Source organism: Gallinula chloropus (assembly GCF_964237585.1).
Source record: "Gallinula chloropus genome assembly, chromosome: 3".
NCBI classification, from domain to species: domain Eukaryota; kingdom Metazoa; phylum Chordata; class Aves; order Gruiformes; family Rallidae; genus Gallinula; species Gallinula chloropus.
This window is the reverse complement of record NC_140087.1, coordinates 60,723,520-60,745,744: the sequence shown is the minus strand read 5'-3', so window position 1 is coordinate 60,745,744 and position 22,225 is coordinate 60,723,520. Positions and strand designations below refer to the sequence as shown.

The 22,225-nt window shown below is 41.8% G+C and overlaps 1 protein-coding gene across 2 annotated transcripts in view; it reads left to right on the top strand.

Moving 5' to 3' along the window:
* The window catches only part of KCNH1 (potassium voltage-gated channel subfamily H member 1), a gene marked incomplete at both ends in the record, with an annotated part of 179,253 nt that overhangs the window by 8,320 nt on the left and 148,708 nt on the right, over positions 1-22,225 (top strand). For both annotated transcript variants that reach the window (XM_084261532.1, XM_084261531.1), the window contains 3 exons: positions 4,811-4,934; positions 5,181-5,287; positions 15,886-16,014. In XM_084261532.1, the coding sequence (XP_084117658.1) occupies positions 4,811-4,934; positions 5,181-5,287; positions 15,886-16,014 (360 nt within the window). The remainder of the gene's footprint in view (positions 1-4,810; positions 4,935-5,180; positions 5,288-15,885; positions 16,015-22,225) is intronic.

Here is a 22,225-nt window from a genome sequence, read left to right as displayed (position 1 = left end):
CTCTTCTGTTGGAGGCTGATGAGGGAATTACCAAGTTTGACGAGGAGCAGGTCTGCCCACCATGGTGACCTTGATTTTCCTTTCACTGATAGGGGAGTGAAGTAGGAGCACAGCTTTTGAGTGCTGTATTGTATGATAACTGTAGGACAAACTATTAATATAGTTAAATGACATTTGTGCTTAGCACCAACCTGAGCATGCTTGTGGGGGGCTTTGACAGACCTGCATACATATTTACAAGTGCTTTGGATACCAGTCTGGTCTGCACTACCACTTACTGAACAGAGGTTTCCTCTTGGTTGCCTCGGTGTGCTTCCTCTGTGTAGGCAGCAATGTGGGAATGTCTCTGGCAGCATGGCAGAAGGCCTGTGCACCACTCAAGGGACAGGGAAGGCAGAACTGGTGTGCTGCTTCTGGAAGGAGGTGGGGGGCTCAACTTGGCAAAGCCCACCTTAAGGGAGAGACTGGGATGCTATGGGTGCAGATGTGCAGCAGTGCAGGACAATGGTGGGGAGGAAGCATTTCAGTGAACTTGCTCCATGCTCTTTGCAAGGAGGTGAGGTCTCTTCAGGCAGCCGGCCCTGACCCCCTGTGTGTCTGTGAGTTGCTTCTTGTCCTCAAGTGTTTTGGAGGTTTGAGTTGATGGAACGTTTCAGTTAAATAAAGCACTATGTGTAGCAACACAATTCAGTAGATGCAATAGCTTCAGTGAAACTGGGTGTTCTAGACACTTGCTACTGCTGCTGTTAAAGGTCTGCTGTTATTTAGAAAGACATTATCTGATGGTGTATCTTGTGTGTGGAGGAAAGTAGTAGCTTCAGTGACCGAGCAAAATCCAGGCTTGCATTTTTTTGAAGGAGTTAAAATGTTTTTCTTGCTGCTTTAAGAGCTGCTGGGACTAGTTAAAAGTGATAATCTGAAACGAGTCTGACATTTGAGTGGGTAAAGGCTGACGTGTGGATATACTGCAGTGAGCACAACTGACTTGTGGAAAAAGCAGGCTAGAAACTGTGAAGTGGGGCACTTCACACAGCAGCCAGTGCTGCAGCCCCTCCTCAAAGAAGCCCACCCTACTCCTGCAGGTAGCTGGGCTGCCTTTGAGATCCTACTGTTCTTCTGTTTCTGCAGCCTGAAGTGCTGTGTGCTGCGCCTCTGCGTATTCCTGTGCCTCCCAATATGTCTTGCTCAGACTGTGCCAAATGCAGCTCAAGCCAGAACCCCAGGTCTTCTTTTATGCGAGCCCGCCCTCTCCAGTTCTAGCTCAAGTCTTCTTGGAGCAGATAAGAAGGGCCAGTGATGCTTACAGCTTCTCCTCTGGCCAGGCAATACTGCCAATTGACATTGTAATAGAAATTGATTTCCTGGTAAGGGAATCCTTTGAGTCCTTTCAAAGAGATGCTTCAAGTCACTAAATAGTTTTGAGTACTGCAGCTATCACATGTACATTTCACACCCTGTCTGTGAAGAAAATTTAGCAGTGGATTTCTCCATGGTCTACTTCTGGCCAACTCCTCTCATGGCCTTGTTGACCCACTTGTGGGTCCTCAAGAGGCTTTGACCTGTGATGCTTTAAGAGTTCACTAGAGCATCCTTCGTGCTTGTTGTGCAACAAAGCCACAGCTGTTCCCTGGCCTCTGGGACCCGTGTCCCTGCAGATGGAGAGGCAATGTTTGCCTCAGTGGATGTTATTTAATATTTTCTTATGTTAGGAACAATTGTTTAGCAGATTATGAGCTGTCTCCAAGCAGCACATTGTCAGGGATGTCAATGCAATTGAAAGTAAATGATGGCAGTGAGAACAGCCCTTCTACCTCCGGGTTATCTGTCAGAATAAACTATGCAGCAGAGTTATAAATGGGAGTCCTTATTTTATGCTGTGTCTTGCTGGTGTTTGCAGAAGCAAAATGTCGTTGTTGGAGACACTCCTGAAGAAATGCAGGTGTGTTCTCCATGTAGGCATTCAACCACTGTTGTGTCATTGTTTTGTCTTTAAAGAAATCTGGGAAGAGGAGTGCATAACTGGAATAAAATTCCCATTTGTCTCCAAGACCCTCTCTTTGCAGATGCTGGGCTGGGGCTCCCACTCTGTGGGTTGTTAGGCCACAGCAAGGTAAAAAAAAAAGGTGGGTACAGGTAGTTTGGCAATCACCAGTGCAGATCGCCTTTCCCATTGCAACAGAATCAGGAACAAAGAAACTGATCCTCCTGAGCCTGGTAACCTCCCAAGGAAAGTTGGCGGAGAGTGGTGGGTTGGAAACCTCTTTCCTGGCTTGGCAGTTTGGATGGTGCTATGTTAGAGCCTCTCTTGGCTGCCTGGTTGCTGACAGACGGCTTCCCTGCGTGGGGAGTTCCCAAGCACTGGCCCCTGCAGGGTGGTTTTTTGGATCTAGGGATCACCCCAGGGCAAACACTAAAAAAGTGTGCAATGGAACTGGAGGAGCTAGCCCAGAGATGAGTTGAGTGTGGTGTTGGCTCCAGAGAATGAGTCCAACTTCAATATTTACTTCCTGTGTGTTTGTAAGCTGTGTAAAGCCCAGATCAAAGAAGGGTGAAGATGCGTGAGGCAGGAACTAGCTAGAAATGAGACATGCTTATAAAAAATTGTGGGATCATCAAACCCTCTGACTTGCTCTTTGAATTGATAGGTGGCCAAGCTTTGCCTTTAAACCTTTGTAGGTATATAAAGGTCTCTCAGTTTGGTTGTCACTCACAACTAAACCCAACCTGGACTCTCTGATGAAGCATTCTACCTGCATCTCCTGAAGATGCACACCCAATGTAGGTGTTGCCTAGTAGGGATGCATAAAATGCAACGGTCAAGTCATGTTGACTTAATTCATATGGTGAGGGTGTTGGCATCTGTTCTCCTTGGTACCTTGATAATTAGAACAGTCATTCAGGAGTTGCAGTGAGGGCTGAGTTTTTGCTGCCCTCAGGTAGCTCTATTTGCTCTGCTCAGGGGTCTCAGTTCTGTCTCACCAACACTACGCACGGAGCTCCCAAGTCTCTGAGAGCAGGGCATCTGGAGGCTAGGCTGTGGCAGTCTTGCCTTCTGGTGCTTAAGTCTCTTTGTGGAATTAGTGCTTTGTTTTTACTTGTAAAAGGGTGGTAAGAGCACTGTCCTACCGAACAGAACCATTGCAAGGCGAGATAAAAGAGTGAGCATGGTAATGGCCATCAGAAGTGTGTCCTTGTAGATTTTAATTAAAAAAGAAATTATTTATCCAAAGACAACGTTGAGGTTTAAGCACGAAAGGAGGTCACTGCTTAAGTTAACAGAAGCTCTTGAGGAAATGGAGAGAAGGGTGAGTTACAGTTTGAGAAGGGGAGATGGTGAGAAGGAATACATGCATGAAATAACACCATTTGCATCAGGGCAGGACCTGGCCTAACATTTGTATTTGCATATTTTTTTGTCATTTTTTTGTACTTCCTGATGAAAATTTAAAAATAGCCTAACAGTGCAATGCAGTGTTTATAATAGACACTCAAAAGCACTTGCTTTAGCAATGAGAAATGACTTGGCTTACTTATTCATAGGAAGGGGTGAAAGACATGTATTGTTTTTGGAACAAAGTGCTTCAACCAAGCAAAACCCATGGTATTTAAAAGAGGCTCTGAGAAACAAAGCAGTTAAAATGTCCAGAAGTTATACTACTGGTGTATTTCATTCTAAAGAGTGCATAAAGATACACTTAATCATGCTCATGGGCTTGGGCAATGGATTTAGATAGCTACAGAAATGTTTTATTTAAACCCACTTGAAGTTTGCAATGGGACAAAAGATTTTTAAAGGAAAAGTTAAAAAGAAAACCATTAATAGGTATACTATCTTGTTTGTGTCTCTTGGTTGCAGAAAGCATTAATGACAACTATGTATGTTTGAACAGTTGGGGTTAGATCCTGAAAAGTAGACAGTGTGGTGGAGTCCCTTAAAGGCTCCCCTTAAATATGGATGCCTCTTAGTCTCGTGTGGCTGCCCAGCCTTTCTTTCAAAAGCCAGTGGGTCTTTGCAGCTGTGGAAGGAGTTACCATCTCCTCCTGTGGGCCAGTGCCCCGGCAGCAGCACAGGAGCCAAAGCAGCACAGAAAGGTGAAGTCTGGGCCCGTTATTGGGTACATTCATAATCTGAATGATGTATCGATGATAAAAGAAGAAGCATGCACAGATCCAGTGAGAATGGAGATGTGAATCCTGCTCAGGTGTTTTTTCTTTTTTGTTTTTTCTCTTTTTTCTTTCCTTGCTGATTGAAACTCCCTCTGTCTTGTACAGCAAACAGAAAGTTCTTTCTTCTGGTGTAAGCACTAACCCTGGTTGTCTGGTGTCTGGTTTGGAGCACTGTGCTGTACACGTCACATGAGAACTATTTGAGTTTGCATAGCCAGCAGTGAAGGCAGTATTGAGAGGAGCCACTGTGTCTACCTTCAGAGAGGAGAAATATCGCTCGTGTGCTTTGTTGGCCGCGTGTTAGGAAGCTGCACATTCAGACTGAGTATCATGGTGGGTCAGTGCATGTGGCACAGAAGGAAGCAGTTTGGTGAATCTCTCCTCAGTCAGGAGATGAATTTTACCTCCTCAGTTGCCATGCATTTTGTTTGCATAAATCTCTTAAGCTTTGCATGAGTAATATATATTTTTTAAAAATAATTTCCTTAAAACTGGAAATAGTCCCATTGACTATAGTGGGAATGGTATCTGGGAAAAACCCATGCAGGGACTGAAGCTGTGAGGATTGGGTCCTGAAATGAATATTTCCTCTACTGCAAACGTAGCCTTGTCTAATGCCTAACTGATGTGCTCTTTCAAACAGATACTAATTTTGTATTGGGTAATGCCCAGATAGTGGATTGGCCCATTGTCTACAGCAACGATGGATTTTGCAAGCTATCAGGATATCACAGAGCAGAAGTTATGCAAAAAAGCAGCACCTGCAGGTATTTGAGAACAGATTTATTTTCTGTTAAATAGCTTGTAGTATTGTGCTTGTTGCTTGAGGAGAAAAGTAATCTGTTTATTCTACTTTTGTCTTTTATCTCCTGGGGCTGCATCTGTCAAATGTGCTTTCCAGGTGACACAAAATCAAAGAAGGACTATTTCTAAATAGGTCTTTTTCCCACTATAAACAAATGGCTTCGTGTCTTTGCCTAGTATCTGACTTGAATTTCTCACTTTATTTGCAGTTTTATGTATGGAGAGCTGACAGATAAAGATACAATTGACAAGGTCCGGCAAACGTTTGAGAACTATGAGATGAACTCCTTTGAAATCTTGATGTACAAGAAGAACAGTAAGTAGTTGATTGGTTTGTTCATGAACGTAGGCGTGTAAAGTTGTTTTAATATACAGGGTAAACTGCAAGTCTGTCAGCCTGGAGGACTTTGCTTTATCTAGAGCCAAATAAGCCCCAGTTCTACCAGTTGATCTACAGGGAGAAATGAGAACATCAGGGATGAAAGTCACTCAGGGAGGCAGACAAAGCTCTCTAATTTGTTCTGACATTTAAAGCAATTTGTGTGTGATGCTCTAAGACAACACTCAAGATTCCATCAGCAATGATAGTACACTAGCTAGGTTTGTGCAAATTGTTTGTTACAGAAAATGTACTTTTTAATTTTTAAAAAATTTGATACAGTGAAACCAGTGTTTAGATGTAGTTTCAGGGTACCCCCCCCTTCCCCCCCATATTTTTTGTTGCAGAAGCTGAACTGCTACTGGTGTCTTAATATGAAATTGTCTTGTTGTTTTGGACAAAAATTCCTTAATTAAGATATTCTCTTAGGAATTTCAGTTTGTCTGTAACTGCCTCTGTCAGAAGATGAATTACCTGCCCAAAACTTCTTGCTCCATCTAGTGTGGACTGTCATGGCACAGTTATTTCCATCTACTTAGTGTCACCTGAAGTGTAAATATGCCAAGGTCTTCAGCCTGGCCAAATGTTAAGCTGAAAGTCTGCATTCTGTAACTTATTTTGCTCTTCACAATTTTGCCTTCTAATCATGAAACTGGTCTGTGTACAGGGGAGGCTACTTTGCAGAAGCATCCTGCTAGCAGCTCCTTCCCATTAGAGCTCTGATGACTGGTTTGACCAGTTCTTCATTAGTGGGCAATGGGACTTTGAACCACAAAATACAGCGTAAACTGCTGTGATGTAATTTTTGACAGTTAACCTAATTCCTGCTTTGTTTCTTGTTAGAAAGACCACTTTCCTGGGCAAGGGTCACCCAGCTTTTATCTGTATGTGTGAACCATTGGTATTTCTGTTGAAATGATGAGCTAGTACTGATGGAGTTTGGTGCGGGAACCACAGGTGCTTCACAAAAGCTAAAAGAGAATGCTTATGTATGCTAGTGCTGATCTGCAGAGCCCCTTGTCTTCTATCAGAATTAATCTGTTCTTCTAAAAAGTGGTGGTGCCTTCTAAAAAGTACATGGAATTGTTTTTTTGTCATCTTTTAGGGAGAAAAAAAAATCCTTGAGATATTTTTGCTTCATCTCTCTTCCAGTATTTTTCTCTTAGCCTGTTCAAAGCATCGTGACCTCTGACATGGTGCCATTGCTCAGGGCTCTTCTGGATCACAGCTTTGCTGGTCCAACTAATTTGAAAAACTATGTGCCCTGTCTGAACGGTCTTGCTTTGTGCTTCTTTTCTTCTGGTCTCATCTGTCTCCAATGTTTACTTATTTCTTAAAGTTGATTTCTGTTTGCAGGTCATATCTATGCATCCAAAGTCAAGTAAATAAGCTGCAGATGTGGGATCTAGGAGGGTCTGGAATTCTCTCTTGGTTAACAGTGATTTGGCACCAAGAGATTATGCAGCTACTTTTCTCTCCTTGCTGCAGCATATGGCCTGTGGTAGAGCCTGGGGCCTCTCTGTCTTTTATGCAGATTTAAAGCAAGGTAACCGTGGAGTGAAGAATGTTTCCTGCCCTGCTGTGCACTTCTCTGAGAGGAGGCAGCCTAGAACAAAGTCCAGCTGTGCAGAAGCTGTGTCATGCGACATGCCAAAAAGCAGAGCTGCTGCGATGGTTCTGTGCGTGCACAGAAGGTCACCAGCATGGGAAAAGGGAGAGCAGGGAGCTTGCTTCCCAGTTTAACAAAACGCAGTGCTCTTGTGTTTGTTAGTTTCATGGCTTTAGAGATACATTAACTACTGTTACAGAGACTGACTAATAGTGCTGAAGAGCTGTAATTGAAAAATATCAAGCCCAGGACATCCTGGATCTTTTTCTCAGAATAAGCCACAGCACAGAAAAAACACCCGACTTGTTTACTGGTCACTTAGCACCCAGACTGAGAAGCGGTCTTGCCTCTGTGGTCACCTTACCTCTGCCTGCAGCTCTGACAGTTGCCTGCTTGGGCAATGGATGCGACTGTTTTCAGCCTAGTCTGTTTGAAGGTTTTGGATAGGACCCTGAATTTTGTTATTTTTTCCTGCCTTTTGCCTTTAAAAATTTTTTTAAATCTCTCTATTCTCCCCTCATTCTATTTTTCTTCTTCAAATTAGGCGGTAAATTAGAGAGGAAGCAGATTTGTTGTTCTTTACCTGTCCTCTCTTTCCCTACAAAATAACAGCCATGATAAATAGCAAGATTTTCTTCCATTTTTGTGCTGTTGAATAACTGGGACATTTTTCACAGCCTGTACATTTAATTTACTTCTAGCTATTTTAACAATACAATCTCTGTCCTTTTGGGTGAGGGCGGTGGGGGAAGGAAAATAAAGCAGGAGTTTCAAGTTAGCAGTGATGTTGCTAGTGCAGTTCAGTCTACATCTTGTATCTTTATGAGCACTATTTGTCTCTGTCTGAGAAACATCTAAGTCCTGATCTTACATTATACATATCAACAATACTTTGAGATATTGAATAATGCTACTAGAAGTGATAGTTTTTGATTTGACAAGGCACTCTCCATGGTGGTGACTCAGTGCTAGTCTTTACCTGGTGTGCTATAAGATTATCCCATCCAGATGTCAATGGGATATCCACCAGCTTCATTGCAATTCACAGAATCAACTCTAGAAATGATGTAAGCTGTAATATTCAGAAGAATTATACCATTTTGTGCCTTCATCATGTTTGCATTTAGGGAGACTGCCTCTATCCTTGTCTCTTCTTTTTCTGTCCAGCCTTCCTGCCATCCAAAAGTGACTGTGCCTCTCTCTCTTCAGAACTTCAAGTTAAGATGTGACAAAGATTTTATTGTTTCCTTGGGCTAGACCTTTAATTACTTATATCATGATTTTTCTCTGAAAGAATTGCTTCCTGGAAGTGCAGAGCTCCTTCAGGATAACTGGAAGCAACTGGAGCAAGCAGGTGCACATCCACAAGATTTTTATCATTGTTGCTCTGGTGCCACCCTGCCACATGCAGTAGGGATTCACGGTCATACCTGGAAGGAGACAACGTGAAAGCTTTCTTTAATCTGGACCGCAAAATGACAACAGACAGGTTGACAGTAATTTCATGTGAGAGCTTCAGATCCATTGTTTGATTAAATGTGAGTGTCCAGGGATGTTGGGAGTATTGTTTATTTTTATATGGGAAAATCAAAACATTGCTAAGTCTTGCTGAAATCAGTGGAGCTATGGTAACTTACACCAAGGAAGGATATAGCCTAATGTATTAGAAAATACTCTGTATCTAGCCTCAGTAATCTCTTGGGTTATCTAAACTGGTGCAGCTTTAAATGTCCAGTGTCTTATGAGACTTTGACGGCCATTTGTTAGGTTTTTACACTTTGGTCAGCCTCGTAAATTAAAATGGCTGAGTAAATTATATTTAGACTTTCATTGCCTAGTTTTCCATCTACAACGTAGGCCTGGGTGACAAGAAGTGCAAAAGGAGGCTGCTTCTGGGTGCACTTGCTTCCATTATTGCTGAAGTAAATTTTTGTAAGAATATAAATTTACTTCTGTCTGTCTCTGATGAATTGGTTACTATTCAAAACCTAATCCCATGTACCCTGAGGTACTTGATTTGCTTCACTGGAGGAATATTTGAAGTGGGCTGGACTCTTCAAAGCTAAAATGGCTGGAGAGTTAGTTACAAAGGGCCTTCAAGCATCCCCTGAGCATAGATACTCCCATTGCTTGCAGTCTGTAGCAGCACTGCAGGCAGCCATAAAGGCAGAGAGCCATAACCACCTTTATTTCCTCAGAGATTTTCTGCAGGTGAGGCCAGTGGAATGGCAACAGCCAAAGGGTTGGCTGTAGATGATTGTTTGGTACACTGCAAAATGGAGCACATAAGCAGCAGTTCTGAGTACATATAATGTAGTGAGAATCCCAAAGGCTGGTCTTCACTTTCTGTTTGTGCTGGCATTCATTTCCATGGTTTTCTGGCTATTTAATTTAATGCCATGTTTAACAAATTTAATGCACCATCCTTCTACAACATACTAGAAATCTCTTAGATTTATCAAAGAATGACAAATAGGCTTAAATAGGCTTTGGCAGATTCTACTTAAAACTATCTTTGGGACTGGTGCTTTCTACTGATGATAAAAAACAAACAAACAACAACCCAGTCCTAATTTATAGAGGGCAAAATCCACTTCAGGGGGGTTGACCTGTGGTTGCCTGCCACAAGGGAGAGTGTCTTATAACTAGTATTGGTTAAAACCATTTAAAACCATTTAAATTTGTATGTGCTGTGCCTCTAGTGTCTACAGATGGAAACCTTTGGTACATAAATTGCTATAAACCAAATCATTGTATAGGACAAGAAACAGGAAGGAATGAGGGTGTTGGAGTAAACTGGCATGTATCCTCCTAAGCCTCCCACTGACATCTAGCTCTGTATTTGTCAAGCAGCATGCACATCTGCATCCCCTCTTCTGTGAAATCCATCTGCATGAGTTCAGTTACCTTCAGGAAGGTCAAATCCAAGTATTTGGGATTCATAAAACTCAGAATTCCCACTAATCTCGGCAATTTCAAATGTGTTGCCAAGCAAGACCTGCTGTTACCTCCTCAAACATTTTCAGAGCAATGTTTCTTCTCAGTAGTAGTCCTTAAATATTTTATCTGGAGTAGATGGAAGGACCAGTTCAAGACTTCCCTGTGTCTTCTCCTTCCTTATACTCACTTTGTGTTCTTCAGAGAACTCAGAATCAGGTAAAACATATCAACTGCTGCAGTATAGGTGTGTGCTGAACCTCTTTCCTACTGTTGCTCTAGTGTCATAGCATACACCCTTGTGTATAGCAATTCCATCTTTGGAGACTGAAATAGATTTTTCATAACTTAACATGTAAAGATCTGACCTTAAGAAGCATCAGCTGCCAGAGCATAGCACCAAAACATGAAGGTAACAGGTTTTAAAGTGCTAGAAATGCATTGTAAGGTGCATTATTATTGGCACAGAATAGTGAGCTCCTGCCCTCGAATTGGTTTGTTCTCTTTCAGTGTATGCTCTCTGCTAGAAGGTAGAGTCAATAGAAGACTTTTGCTCTTTGTCTTGCATGGTCAAATGTCAGAGACTCCTCTGTGTTCCTAGTTAAAATCTGTACTACTGGATATAGTAGCTTGTCTAACTTTCTGATCACACCTCATCAACTGGTTTGCTAATTTGATATTGGTTAAGCTGTTTGGTCTCTGTGGGATAGAGAGAAGCAGTCTCATACTGAGTACCTGGGGATAAGTGAAATTCCAAAAGAAGTGACTGTAATGGTTAACTAATTTTTAATTTTACTTTGCGGAAAGAAAAAATGCTTGTTGCAGTTTTATTTAAGCAAATGTGCTTTTTGTTGTTTTGAGGGACAGCTGGTAAATTGACCTCTTCAATTAGGTAGTTCAAAATATGGGGAAAGAGTGCATTCAGACAGTGATTTTGATATTCATAGTAGCCTATTTTTATTCGACAGGATGGACAACTGAATGGGGGGAGGGGTCATCAGCATGTTCAGGGGGAAAAGATCTTTAATGAGGGATAAGGAATAGACCTTTAAGGTCTCATTCACTTCAGTGCTGTTAGAGTTTCTGAAGGGCCTCCACCGCAGTGAAATAGCACTTTTAATGCTGGTGTTCCTGGCAAGGGGCTGAACGTAACACTTTGAAATACACAGGACTGGAAAAGAGGAGAAGGAAGAGACAGGAGTATTTGTGTTAAAGATGGGAAATTATAAGGTGTGGAGACTTTTATCTTGTGTTGGTCTGGAGAAGATTTGGCACCTGGATCAAAATTGTCTTGCCTCTGCTCAGGCCAATGAAGACCATTAAGGAACTGTTTCTACTGATTGTGGAAGTAGCTATGTAACTTTAGTACCATGACACAGGATGGTCCTACAGGCTACTGTCAGAAGTTCATTGTAGATTTTAATTTTTTCCCAGGTCACGCTCCTTTTCCAGCAGCTTTGAAGTGACATTGCCTTTTCTAGCAGGATTGGTCCTATGCCATTAGACAAACTCTGGATTCTTTCACTGTTGATTCCAAATCTAACAGAAGCCAACATGGCTCACGAGCGTTTACTTCTTTGTTTGTGCATTGGCATTATCATTGAACTTCACCATTGAGAGACTGAACACAAAATGTAAATGAAAGTAGATGTATTGTTGGAAACACTGGTAAACAGTCTCTCTGCGTGGCTGTACGTCAATGCAAACTGGGGGTGTGTAGGGAAGTTACTCTTGTTTTGCTATGAGAGCTCTGAAACATGCTGTGGTTTCTCTCACTGCCTGAACAACCCATAGGCTGCATCTGAAAATCACATTTTTCATTGAAACGGCCTTGTTTGTGCCTCTGGCCGGTAGTGATTGGCTGAGCAGGGACATCCGCTTTGACACCAAGAGTATGAGGGCTGCCTGTAGGAGGTTGAAATTCTAGTTTCCGACCTGATTTATAAGTGGTTTATACTTTAAGCTTTCCTGTTTAATAGTTAAATAAACTGTTTAATGTTTAAAAAGTAAAATTCTTCTGATAATTAAAGCAGTATGCAGGAAGAGCGGAGCACAGCCACATCTTGGCTGAGCCTTTCAGCGTGTTCCCACAGTTCAGATCCCGGTTCTAGTATGAATGAGCTCCTGGTTGCAGAGCACTGTGGAAAGCCCATGTAACCCAGCACTGTGAGCACTCGTCTCATCGTATTTTTATATCCACTTGTCACTCTCTTCCGTGAATAGGAGACGGGATGGTGAGGAACGCACTGCAGGGAGAAATACTGGATGGTGTTGTGGAGGCAGATACATGGCCTGGCAGAATTTTCCATCTACGTATTTCTGCTGTTGCTGTGTTACTGTGTAGGTCCAAAACTGGAAGATAATTTACAGAGACCACCTGTGCCACCTTGATTTTATGTTCTGCCCTGGAAGACACAGTGTGTGGCACGCTGACACTCTGGAAATTATAAGGGTACCCAAATGTTGTGGTTTTTCATGGCAAGGTTATGGTGGAGGAGGGGTGGCTGCAAGTGGCTTCTGCAAGAAGCTCTCCTCAAACCCCACAGTGTAAACATCAGCTGAGCTCAAGACCGGAGCCACTGCTGACCAAGGCCGAGCCACTCAGTGATGGTCACAACGCCTCTGGGAATCACATTTAGGAGAAAGATAAACCACAAGTAGATGCTTTTTTCCACCAGAGCAGGGAGCAAAAAGATGTAAGAAGCTCTGCAGACACCAAGGCCAATGAAGGTGAGGGAGGAGACGCTCCAGGTGCCAGAGAGGAAGATTCCCCTGCAGCCTGTGGAGAAGACCATGGAGGAGCAGAGTGTCCCCCTGCAGCCCATGGAAGATGATGCGGAGCAGAGATCCCACCTGCAGCCCATGGAGGGACCCTGTGCTGGAGTGAGTGAAGACATAGGGAAGATGCTCCAACGCAGGTCACAGGAAGCCCCTGGCAGGACCTGCAGCTAGTGGAGAGAGAGACCCACACTGGAGCAGGTTTGCTGGGGGAACTTGTGACTCTAGGGTGGACCAGGCTGGGGCAGTCTGGGCCTGGGAGACTGCACCCCACTGGGGCAGGTGGTGAGGAGCTGAAGCCCCGTGGGAAAGGACTTAGTGGAATGGGTGGAGACATACAGAAGACAGTGACCCATGTTGGAGCAAGCTCCTGACAGGACCTGCAGCCCATGGAAAGAGAGAGAGGCCCACGCTCCTTCCTCTGTAGCAGCCTTCTACAGGTCATCAGAAAAAAAATATCTCTCCTCTTGCTGCATTCAGAACATGTTAGAAAAATCTTGCAAGAACATATCATACTACAATCATAAAGGGATGACAGCATTCATCTGACAAATACCCAGAATAACAAGGTGAACTGCATCCTTTCTCTGATGTGTACAGCATCTTCAAAAGTAGGGTACTAAGTTTTTATAGCTGTGAGAGTCAGAGATGAAGCTGAGTACGTGATTCACCCTCAATGCTATGAAGTCTAATGAGCAGCCTGTAGCAGGATGGCTGTAGCCTGAAGTGGCGAATGGGTACAGAGTGTTTTTGGGGAGGAGAAAAAAGTCCTTAATCACAAAACCAGGCATGTGTAGATCGAGATTAGAAAGCAAGGTTGACTAAAGTTTCAGTGTTAATGAAGGGTGTTGAAGTGGGTAAAATAAAAAGCAATTAGTCACCAAGGAGTCTGTTTAGAAGCAAGATATGGATTTCATCAGCCTCAGAATAGTTCACATGTGAAGATGGGAAAAACAAGTAGGCAAGAAGAAATGGAGAGAGGCAATTTTAGGAGTTACTGAGAAAGGGTAGTGTAAAAGGTGTTACTGTCTTGAAAATTGCTGTTGGCTGCTTTGTGGCAGCATCTTCTAAGCTCATTAGCAAGTTAGTGATGATTTTACTGGCACAGTTACTTTGCTGAATCTTTTATGGCATTTAGCATTTTTGTGTGCTCATACTTCATTGAAAGAAGTTGTTGAAGAATGCTAATGCTTAAAAAAAAATTAAAATTAAAAAAATATATACATTGACCCCTGAATACTTTCTGCCATGCAGGCATGCTCCAAAAATGGCCATCAGTGATTCCATCTGGATTTCTCTGCTTTTTGAGCAGAGGCCTCCATGCATCATATACCCTGCTGTTTAAGGAGGTGGCTGTACATATGGCATGGAATCTCAGCCAGGGTTTGAAACTGCCTGTGCTATGCAGGCACAGTGGGAGCCTTAGGAATCGAACTTCATTTGTGGAAGTTGTCCATGCGTCTTGGAGATGCCCTAGCTTTCTATGGCCAGAAAAGATTGCTAAACACAGAGACTGGGAAACAGCCAGGTGAGACACTGGTAGCAACAACATCTCTTATATTAATGTAGTTGGAAAAAAAGCTGCCTTTGCTTCGTTTGCTGAACAGTAACTTGTGAACTACCTGAGGTTTCCTTGTAGCCCGCAGACAGTCAGGAGGCATGAGGGGCTCTAGTTGTAACTAACTATTGCATGAAATACACCATGTAGTACTCAGGTTAAAATTCTGAGCAATTCAGGTGAAAGGAACTCTGATCTCTAGCATATGGAAGGGTCCTGTGATCAAGAAAGAAAAGAAATAGTCTTCTAAGATCACCCTTTCTAAAAGAGGCTTTCCTGTGTGAGTGGCAGAGACTGTGTGGTGATGTTTGTTGTGGCTTTCCTAGATGGTCAAAATCCTGCTGATTTTTACATCTTATACTGGCTCTGGGTTTGTAGTCCCTTCTCTCAAGAGGGAGACTCAAGAGAAGTGTTGCTTACCGCAAGCAAGCCTGAATTCTATCTTTGGCCCTTACATGTTACTTCCACAAAAGCAATGGTGGGTTTTTTAATCATCAAGGGTGTAGGCATGGTCTCAAAACTCATGTACAAATTCCCTGCAGCCCTAGGCCTGGTGATGCTGGAGTCTCCTGATCTCAGTGTAACTCACAGCTGGAGAAGGTGTCACCTTTTTATGACCAATGTTATACTGCAGACTGAAAATATGGTGCCTTTGAGGAGGCCATGTTGTGACATACAGGAGCCAGCTGCTCTGTTCTCAGCCCTCCAGCTGGCTTACACTCAAATCTCACTAATACTAGTATGGTGACCCCTGTGAAATGAGAGTGGTAGACACCATCTTGTACATGGAACTTTATTGCTGTCACTAGGGTCTTTTCAGCAGCCTCAGCAGAACTGCCAGAAATATAGAAAGGCAGGGCTGATTGACAGTTTCTCTCCTCAAGGTGATCTGTGAAATGCAGTCTCTAATCTCTCAATCAGTTTTCATTAGTAGTTAATCCACCACAGTAATTAGAATAGCAGAGTTTGATGCAGTACAACTTACCCCCCATCTGCAGCCAGTGTTCTGGTCCTGACGGCTTGTTCTTTCCTGAATTCCACGGAGTTGTGCTTCAAACTAAAGTGACTGTGAGCTAACTCAGGACAGGCAAGCTGAAAGGCAGCCTGTAAAGGATTTCCCTTGCAAGGGAGTATTCGCAGGCTAGACTGGAGTTCACAGAGCCTGGCTCTTGAAACTAGGCCTAGCTTGATGTAGTTGTTAGGGAACGCTGCACCCTTTTTGCAGAGAAGTATAAGATCAACTAAACTGGTAATGCTCATAAGACTCTATTATGGTCATGGTCTAGACACAGTTGGCCTGTTCTCAGTCTTGTACAGAACTGACAGTGCTGTTTTATGTGCATCTTTTGCATGTATGTGGGACTCTTTCAGGAGCTCTTAAAGCAGTTCATAAGTTCAAGTATTCACTTTGTAGATGAAGCCCAGGAAGAGTGAGTGGTTCCTGAAGATTAGAAAACTAATCACAGGCAGAACAGAGAACTTAACTAACAGTGTTCTCAACTGCTTTGTCATTTTTCCTAATAGGTGTTTCAAGAAAACCCCTAACATGAAAGTAACATTTACAGATGGCGGATTTTGAAGTGTAAACATCTAAACTAGCATATTTACTGTTCTGACTACCACTGACCAACTTTTTAATATGTTTGTTTCCAGGAACACCTGTCTGGTTCTTTGTGAAAATTGCTCCAATTCGAAATGAGCAGGATAAAGTGGTTTTATTTCTTTGCACTTTCAATGACATAACGGCTTTCAAGCAGCCCATTGAGGATGATTCATGTAAAGGTTTGTCTTTTTCACAATTATATATTTATGCTGCTTCTGTTTGCTTTCCCTGGTCTTGAAAGAACTGAAGTCCTTTAAATACCAAAGCCAAAGAATGAGATGCTAAAATAGCTGGCAGCTATGCTACTGGGGACTGAGCTGGTGCAAGAGATGGTTGCTAGTTTCTTAGGCGAATTGGCTCTGGCCTGCACTGGAAAGGGTCACTGCTAATGAAATCCCCAAGTGCTTCAGGAAGCAAAGTTTACTTAGCAAATAGGTGCTGCTCTTCCTTTGAATGCATTATTAATCCACGCTCCAGCATGGCCCTCAAGGAGTCATTGCTAAATATCTTCTTTGATGTCAGAGGGAACTGAAGAGTCTTGGGCCCTGTACAAATTGTACATGACACTGTAAGCAAAAACCTAGGAATTAACCCTGTCTGAGTCTTGCAAAGAGCTGAGTAATTTCATTCTGCCTGGCTTGATGTTACTTACCATTATTATTAAATAATAAAATTCTGGACTAGTTTCCTTTAACGTATGTGAAGAGATTCCCATTAGTTCTGGTGAGTGAAGTAGCATTGCAGTACTTTGCTGTTAACCCTTTGCTGAGTTACATCTTGGAAACCTAGAAGCAAACTCCATTGTGACAGTGGCACAAAATTTCACTCAGGTTCAGATCCTGGCAGAAATAGACCTTTTATACCCATATGGAGAATTACAGAGACTTGTGTTCTCTGGGGTAAAAAAAGACGTAAGTTCTCCTGTTGTTTGCATTTTTGTAGTATTTAATAATATTTGTAGTATTAAATTAAACAGGAAACTTACTGTGAAGGTGAACTGATTTACATTTATGCTCAAAATGTTATTCTTTAAAAATGTAGTTTCTCAAAGTGGAAACACCTGTTTCCATGAAAAAGGAAGTACAACCTTGACAAACATACCCTCTTCCAAGGTATGTGGTTATTTTTTTCTCTTTTTAATGGTATTTGTTTGATTCTTCATTGCTTTAATAAAACTAAAAAAAGTATCTTGTCAGAAAGGTTGGGTCTACAGGATTTTTTTCCTGCCTAGTGGTCTTCTCTGTATCCTGATGAGGACTGACAGCAAAGATAAATCAGTATGACGCAGTAAAGCTGGTTCTCATTTATTCCCAGGCCCTTGCTTCATGTAGTCAGTTGATAAGCAGTACTTCCAGTCAGGAGTGGTAGCTGTGTCTTTTCTCTTTGCTTTCACACAAGATACTTAGTGGGATAGTGATATGCACTCTTGTGCAAAAAGTGCTAAATTTGTTTTCAGCGCAAGTAAAATCTTTATTTTTTTGTGTATAAGAGAAGTATTTTGAAGGAAAAGGACATTAATTGTTTTTAAAAATCTCCTTTGGATCTTGAAATCATGCTGTTCTTACAGTGTTCATGGTAATTCTTAGTAGTTCCATATTTCAAGTAATATAATCACTAAGTAAGTGCACTAACCTTTAGAGGAGTTAAGGTGATAAGCAAAACTTCTTTATCTGGCCCATGGAAACTGGCTAAGTGAATACCAAAAGTTGCAGAGGGAGCAGAAGGACAGTGCTTATTATTTAGAGGCCACTGGTTCACAGCTCGGTACTGCTTTTCTGAGTACTACGACTTTATTTACAGAAGAGCTGATGTGCTAAGTCAGTCTTCCAAATATTGTTCCTGAATTTCCTAAAATTAGTGAACTTGTACTGGTTTCATGCTGGTAGAGTTCTTTGTCTCTGTATGCACAAATCAAACATGATATAAGTGAAAATGCACATTCTCTTCTAATCCTTAATTCATCCCCTGTGCCTGCATTTCTTCTGTAATCTACTTCCTATAGCCTAGTTCTGGAATTCTGTTACATGCATCTCAGGAGGTGATATTCTCTCAGTCATTTGGCTAGGTGAACAATTTCTTTGTCAAATAAGTAAAGAATTCTATATGCATGACCATGTCTCTATTATTAGATTTCATTGTGCAGTTGTATACTCTGAGCGGGGGAAAAAGGCAGGTATGGAATGTCAGACAGTTGTCTGCAATAGGCTCTAGGATTCATGGAGGGGAAAAGCATTTTTGTAATATGGTAAAATAGTATTATCTTTTAAGACTGATTGCTTTTACAGACCTGAGCTTTGAAGAGGACATATTCTCTGTGCCATGTACCACACTACATAGGAAGTTTGTAGCATGCTTTTAAAGGATAGTAATTTTCATAGAAATGGTTCTCATATTCCAAGACCAAATGAACTCTCAATCTCAAAACCTAAAACTGCGAACTTCGAGATTTATTGTTTAATTGAAACAACTAGTAACTGATTGCTCAATTATTTTTCCTTCTTTCACCTTCAGTCAGCTTTTATCAACTATTCTTTTACTGTATTACATGTGAAATCAGTTTCCTATGTATATGACCACCTAGTATGTCATAGGCTGTCTGCAAATGCAGATGTTTCATTAACATATATCTTATCTGTGTAGTTGCAGAGTGGCACATCGTATAGTATTTGAGTCTTTCAAAATTGGTGCCTGTAGGTCCACATAGAGAAAAATGTTATGTAGTACAAGAACATGGTCAATTTAAAGAGCAGCTACTCTGTCAGGATGAAGCTGCTTAGCTGTGGTATATCTTAGTTTTCTATCACCTGCTGGCAATTTCAAGCATGATTGTTCAGCTGCAAATGATGTAGTGGCTCCCTGAGTGAAAAGTGTTGAACTCTAATGACAGGTGTTTGACTTATACATAAAAATGAATAGTTATCCTTTATCTGAAGGTGACTTGGAGAGATAGAAGGCTCCAGTACCATTTTTAATTCTTCATGATTTTTATTAATAACATCAGACATTGAAATAGATGAAACAAAAATATTTCTAAAGCAATGTAAAAAGTAGACTTCTAATTGTAGTCTTGAATTGATTCAGATAATTTGGAACATGTTTATTTTAAGACTGCCACAGAAGTTAAGTAACTTTGCTTTTAAATTCAGCAGCTTTAAAAATAGTGCATTCTAAATAAAACAACTTAAAAATAGTGTGTTGGTGATGATGATGATGATATCATATTTTTAAACAGCCTTTTTCCATTCTTCCTCATATGCTTGCCCCATTAAAAAATCAGGGGAAAATAGGTTTACTTGAACAGAAGTGGGTAAAATCAAGCCATAACAAAGCTAAATTTGACTTGTGAAGGGATAGGTCACCTTCTTAGCTGAATTTTAGAGTATGTGCTATATTTGGAATTCATGCATTTTGTCTGTATCTGGTGGTTTTGGTTTTTTTGTTTTGTTTTGTTTTGAGATCTAGCATACCAAGCATGAGATGTTTGAGAGTAGCATATAAAGGGGAATGCATCACTCTATGAAAACAATAATTTGTGCAGACAAATGGAATCTGTGCCTTCACTCTGAGTAACTAGTAAGAAGTTTGACTGAACAGGTTTTGCATGTAGGAATACAGAGTGATCATACTCAGAGGCATCTATGCTGCTTTATAAAAGTTCAGATTGTGCTTTGGATCCTAGTTTTTGCTTTTGATGCCTTGTTTTTATACAAAAAAGGTGATCAAATTCAACATTGCTGAATCGTATAGGAGAGTGGTAGTTAGCCTCCTAGCTATTGTAATCTCTTGTGCTTTGTAGCAATCATCAGTATCTCCCCTGTGAAAGCAGCTTTATTTCATTTTGCAGCTAAGTTGTCCTTTGCATCACAAGCAAGGCTACACAAAAAAATAACATTTTGATTGCCTCCTTCATCTTCATTCAGGGAAAACGCCAAGTGTTTCCTTTTTTTCCCTTTTTGTTTCTTTTTTTTCTGTCTATTTTTTTGTCCTGTTTTTAAAGAAGTATTTATATGAACAGAGCCAGTGTTTGAAATATTTTGATTAACTTACGCTCTACTTTCATCTAGATGAAATGTTTTCTTAAAAAAGGAAACAAATGAAAGGAAAGTAGTGAGTATCTTAAAAAAACCCCACTTTGGTATGCTTTCCCAGTCCAGATGGAAAAATAAGACAGTTTTAGTCCCAAGTTTCAAAGGGAAGGAACATGAAGACTGCACAGTGGCATGATGGATGTAAACAGGAATCTTTGATATCCAAGAAAACAAAGGTGGTTTGAGTGGAGGCAAGAACTGCCGGAATCCCAATCTAATCACTTTTACATAGTTCTGTGTGAACGATAGACTTGTGACCAAACAAGCTTATTCTCTAGCAGGCAACAGCTCCTTGTTCTAACTCTAGGGAATTGTGTGAGTCCTGGATCAGCAACTTGATAACAAGGGTTCTGTAACTGCCAGAACTTCTTAGTGCTTGAAGTTACGAGTGGTCATGAACAGACTGAGGAGAGTGGTAGAAAATGTATAACTACCTACAAATAAATAATGGATGTTGTGGATTGAGTATCAACAGTCCTCAAAATACAAAAAATCAGTTTATTCAACTTAAGACTGTTGTTCAATGAAGCTCCATCTGTTAACAAGGAGAAGTCTTACTGAGTTAAACATCACAAAGGTATATTTCAATGCAATGTTTTTCCATGAAACAAAGCTCAGGAGACAGCTTTTGTCCCTGTTGTAGGCAACTTGTCTTGGGTGCTTTCAGAAGCAGTTTCTATTCAGCTTTTTGCAGTGGAATGATGGAAAACTGAAAGAGCATCACGGAATGCAGAACAGCTGAAATCAGTGCTGTTAATTTTGAATTCCAAGCTGTATCCTCTGCTATGTGAGCTCTTGACTGTTTGAAGAATATATATACCTATATGGGAATCCCCTAGGGTATTAGGCTTCAATTTAATTTATATTTTCTCTATTTCTAGAGGAAAAGAATGGGTGTACAGATACAGCAACTGCTTGTGTTGAAAGAGGACTCCTAATCCATATCATCTGGTCCCCCTGCCCTAGCAGGACTAACATCAATATATTCTTATACCATTCTGAAACCTAGTTTCTAGTCTTGGAAAGCTCATCTTCTTTCTGTAATAAACTTCATGACCCTTAGAATTTAATGTTTATGTTCTCTCCTGTGGCTGAAGTCCATTATTTGACCTCCCTTCATTGGATAAATATCTGACTTGCTGTAGGCTGTGTCTGTTCTTAGGCTTCTGGAGGAAAACTTGTGATAAATTCAAGAGGTACCGCTGTCTTTTCAAGCAGTAGTGGAGAAGTTATAATTCAATAGGATTAGTACTGGCATTCTCTTTAATTTTCTTTTGCCTATGCTACAATCTGCAGATCCACTATAATAATAATACTTTGAAGTTTTTATGTTTCTTTCACCAAAAAAAAAAAAAACCCAAAAAACCCCAAAATAAACCAAGGGGGGCAGGACAAGGAGGAGAGTGTTCTGCCTTGAAGATTCATATACCTGGGACATTTGCACAGTGACTCAGTGCCTGGTTTTAGGCATTTTGACACACAATGACATGTGTAACTCCAAGCTGAGCTCCCATGTGTTATAACACTCCCAGCCTGCCTTTTTCAGATCAGCTTTGGTTCAAAAAGCCGAGCTAAAAAGCCCTGCCTCTCGACACAGTCTTTTGCCTACAGAGTTATATTTTTAGAGCAGAGTTTGGAGTACAAGGTAAAAGATCTCATGTTCATGAACGTGTATACCGTTTAGGCACTCAGAAATGAGTTTTGCAACATTTAGGGCAGAGGAAGTGCTTATAGGGGATGCTGAGGACAGAGGAATGGGTTAAACAGAACCTTTCAAAAGGAGATGACCCTTGGGAAGAGGATGAGGTACCCGGAGGTGCTCAGCATTCAGAGCTGCAAACTGCGCTGAGATGTCTGGCACCGCTTCTGTGCAAGGGGGTTCAGGCAAGGTGCTTCCTTTTCCTTCCCTCTCCGTGTGCACATGAATAGCCCAATTCTTAGAAAACTCGATGGCAGGATGAAAATACCCACTCAAAGTTTGTCCTCCGGTTTTGAACCGAATTTCGAATCTTCCAAGAAACGCGTTCCCCGTCAGCCTGTTTTCAGCCGGTGAAAGGGGCTGGCTGCGTTAGCTGGAGTTAAAAACACTACCAGTCTGGTGGGCGGGGGCGGGGGGCGAGGTTTCTTGCTCCCCGTGAAGCTTGTACTCTGTCGTCCTTTCTCGTTTGTGGCCGGGGCTGCCGTTTCGCAAACGAGCCCCGTTGGCCTGCAGCCCTGGCTGGCTTCAGCACCACGGCCAGCGCCGGGAGCGGCCGCGCCGCCGCGCACGCCCGGCCCGGCCCGGCCCGGCCCGCCTCTGGCA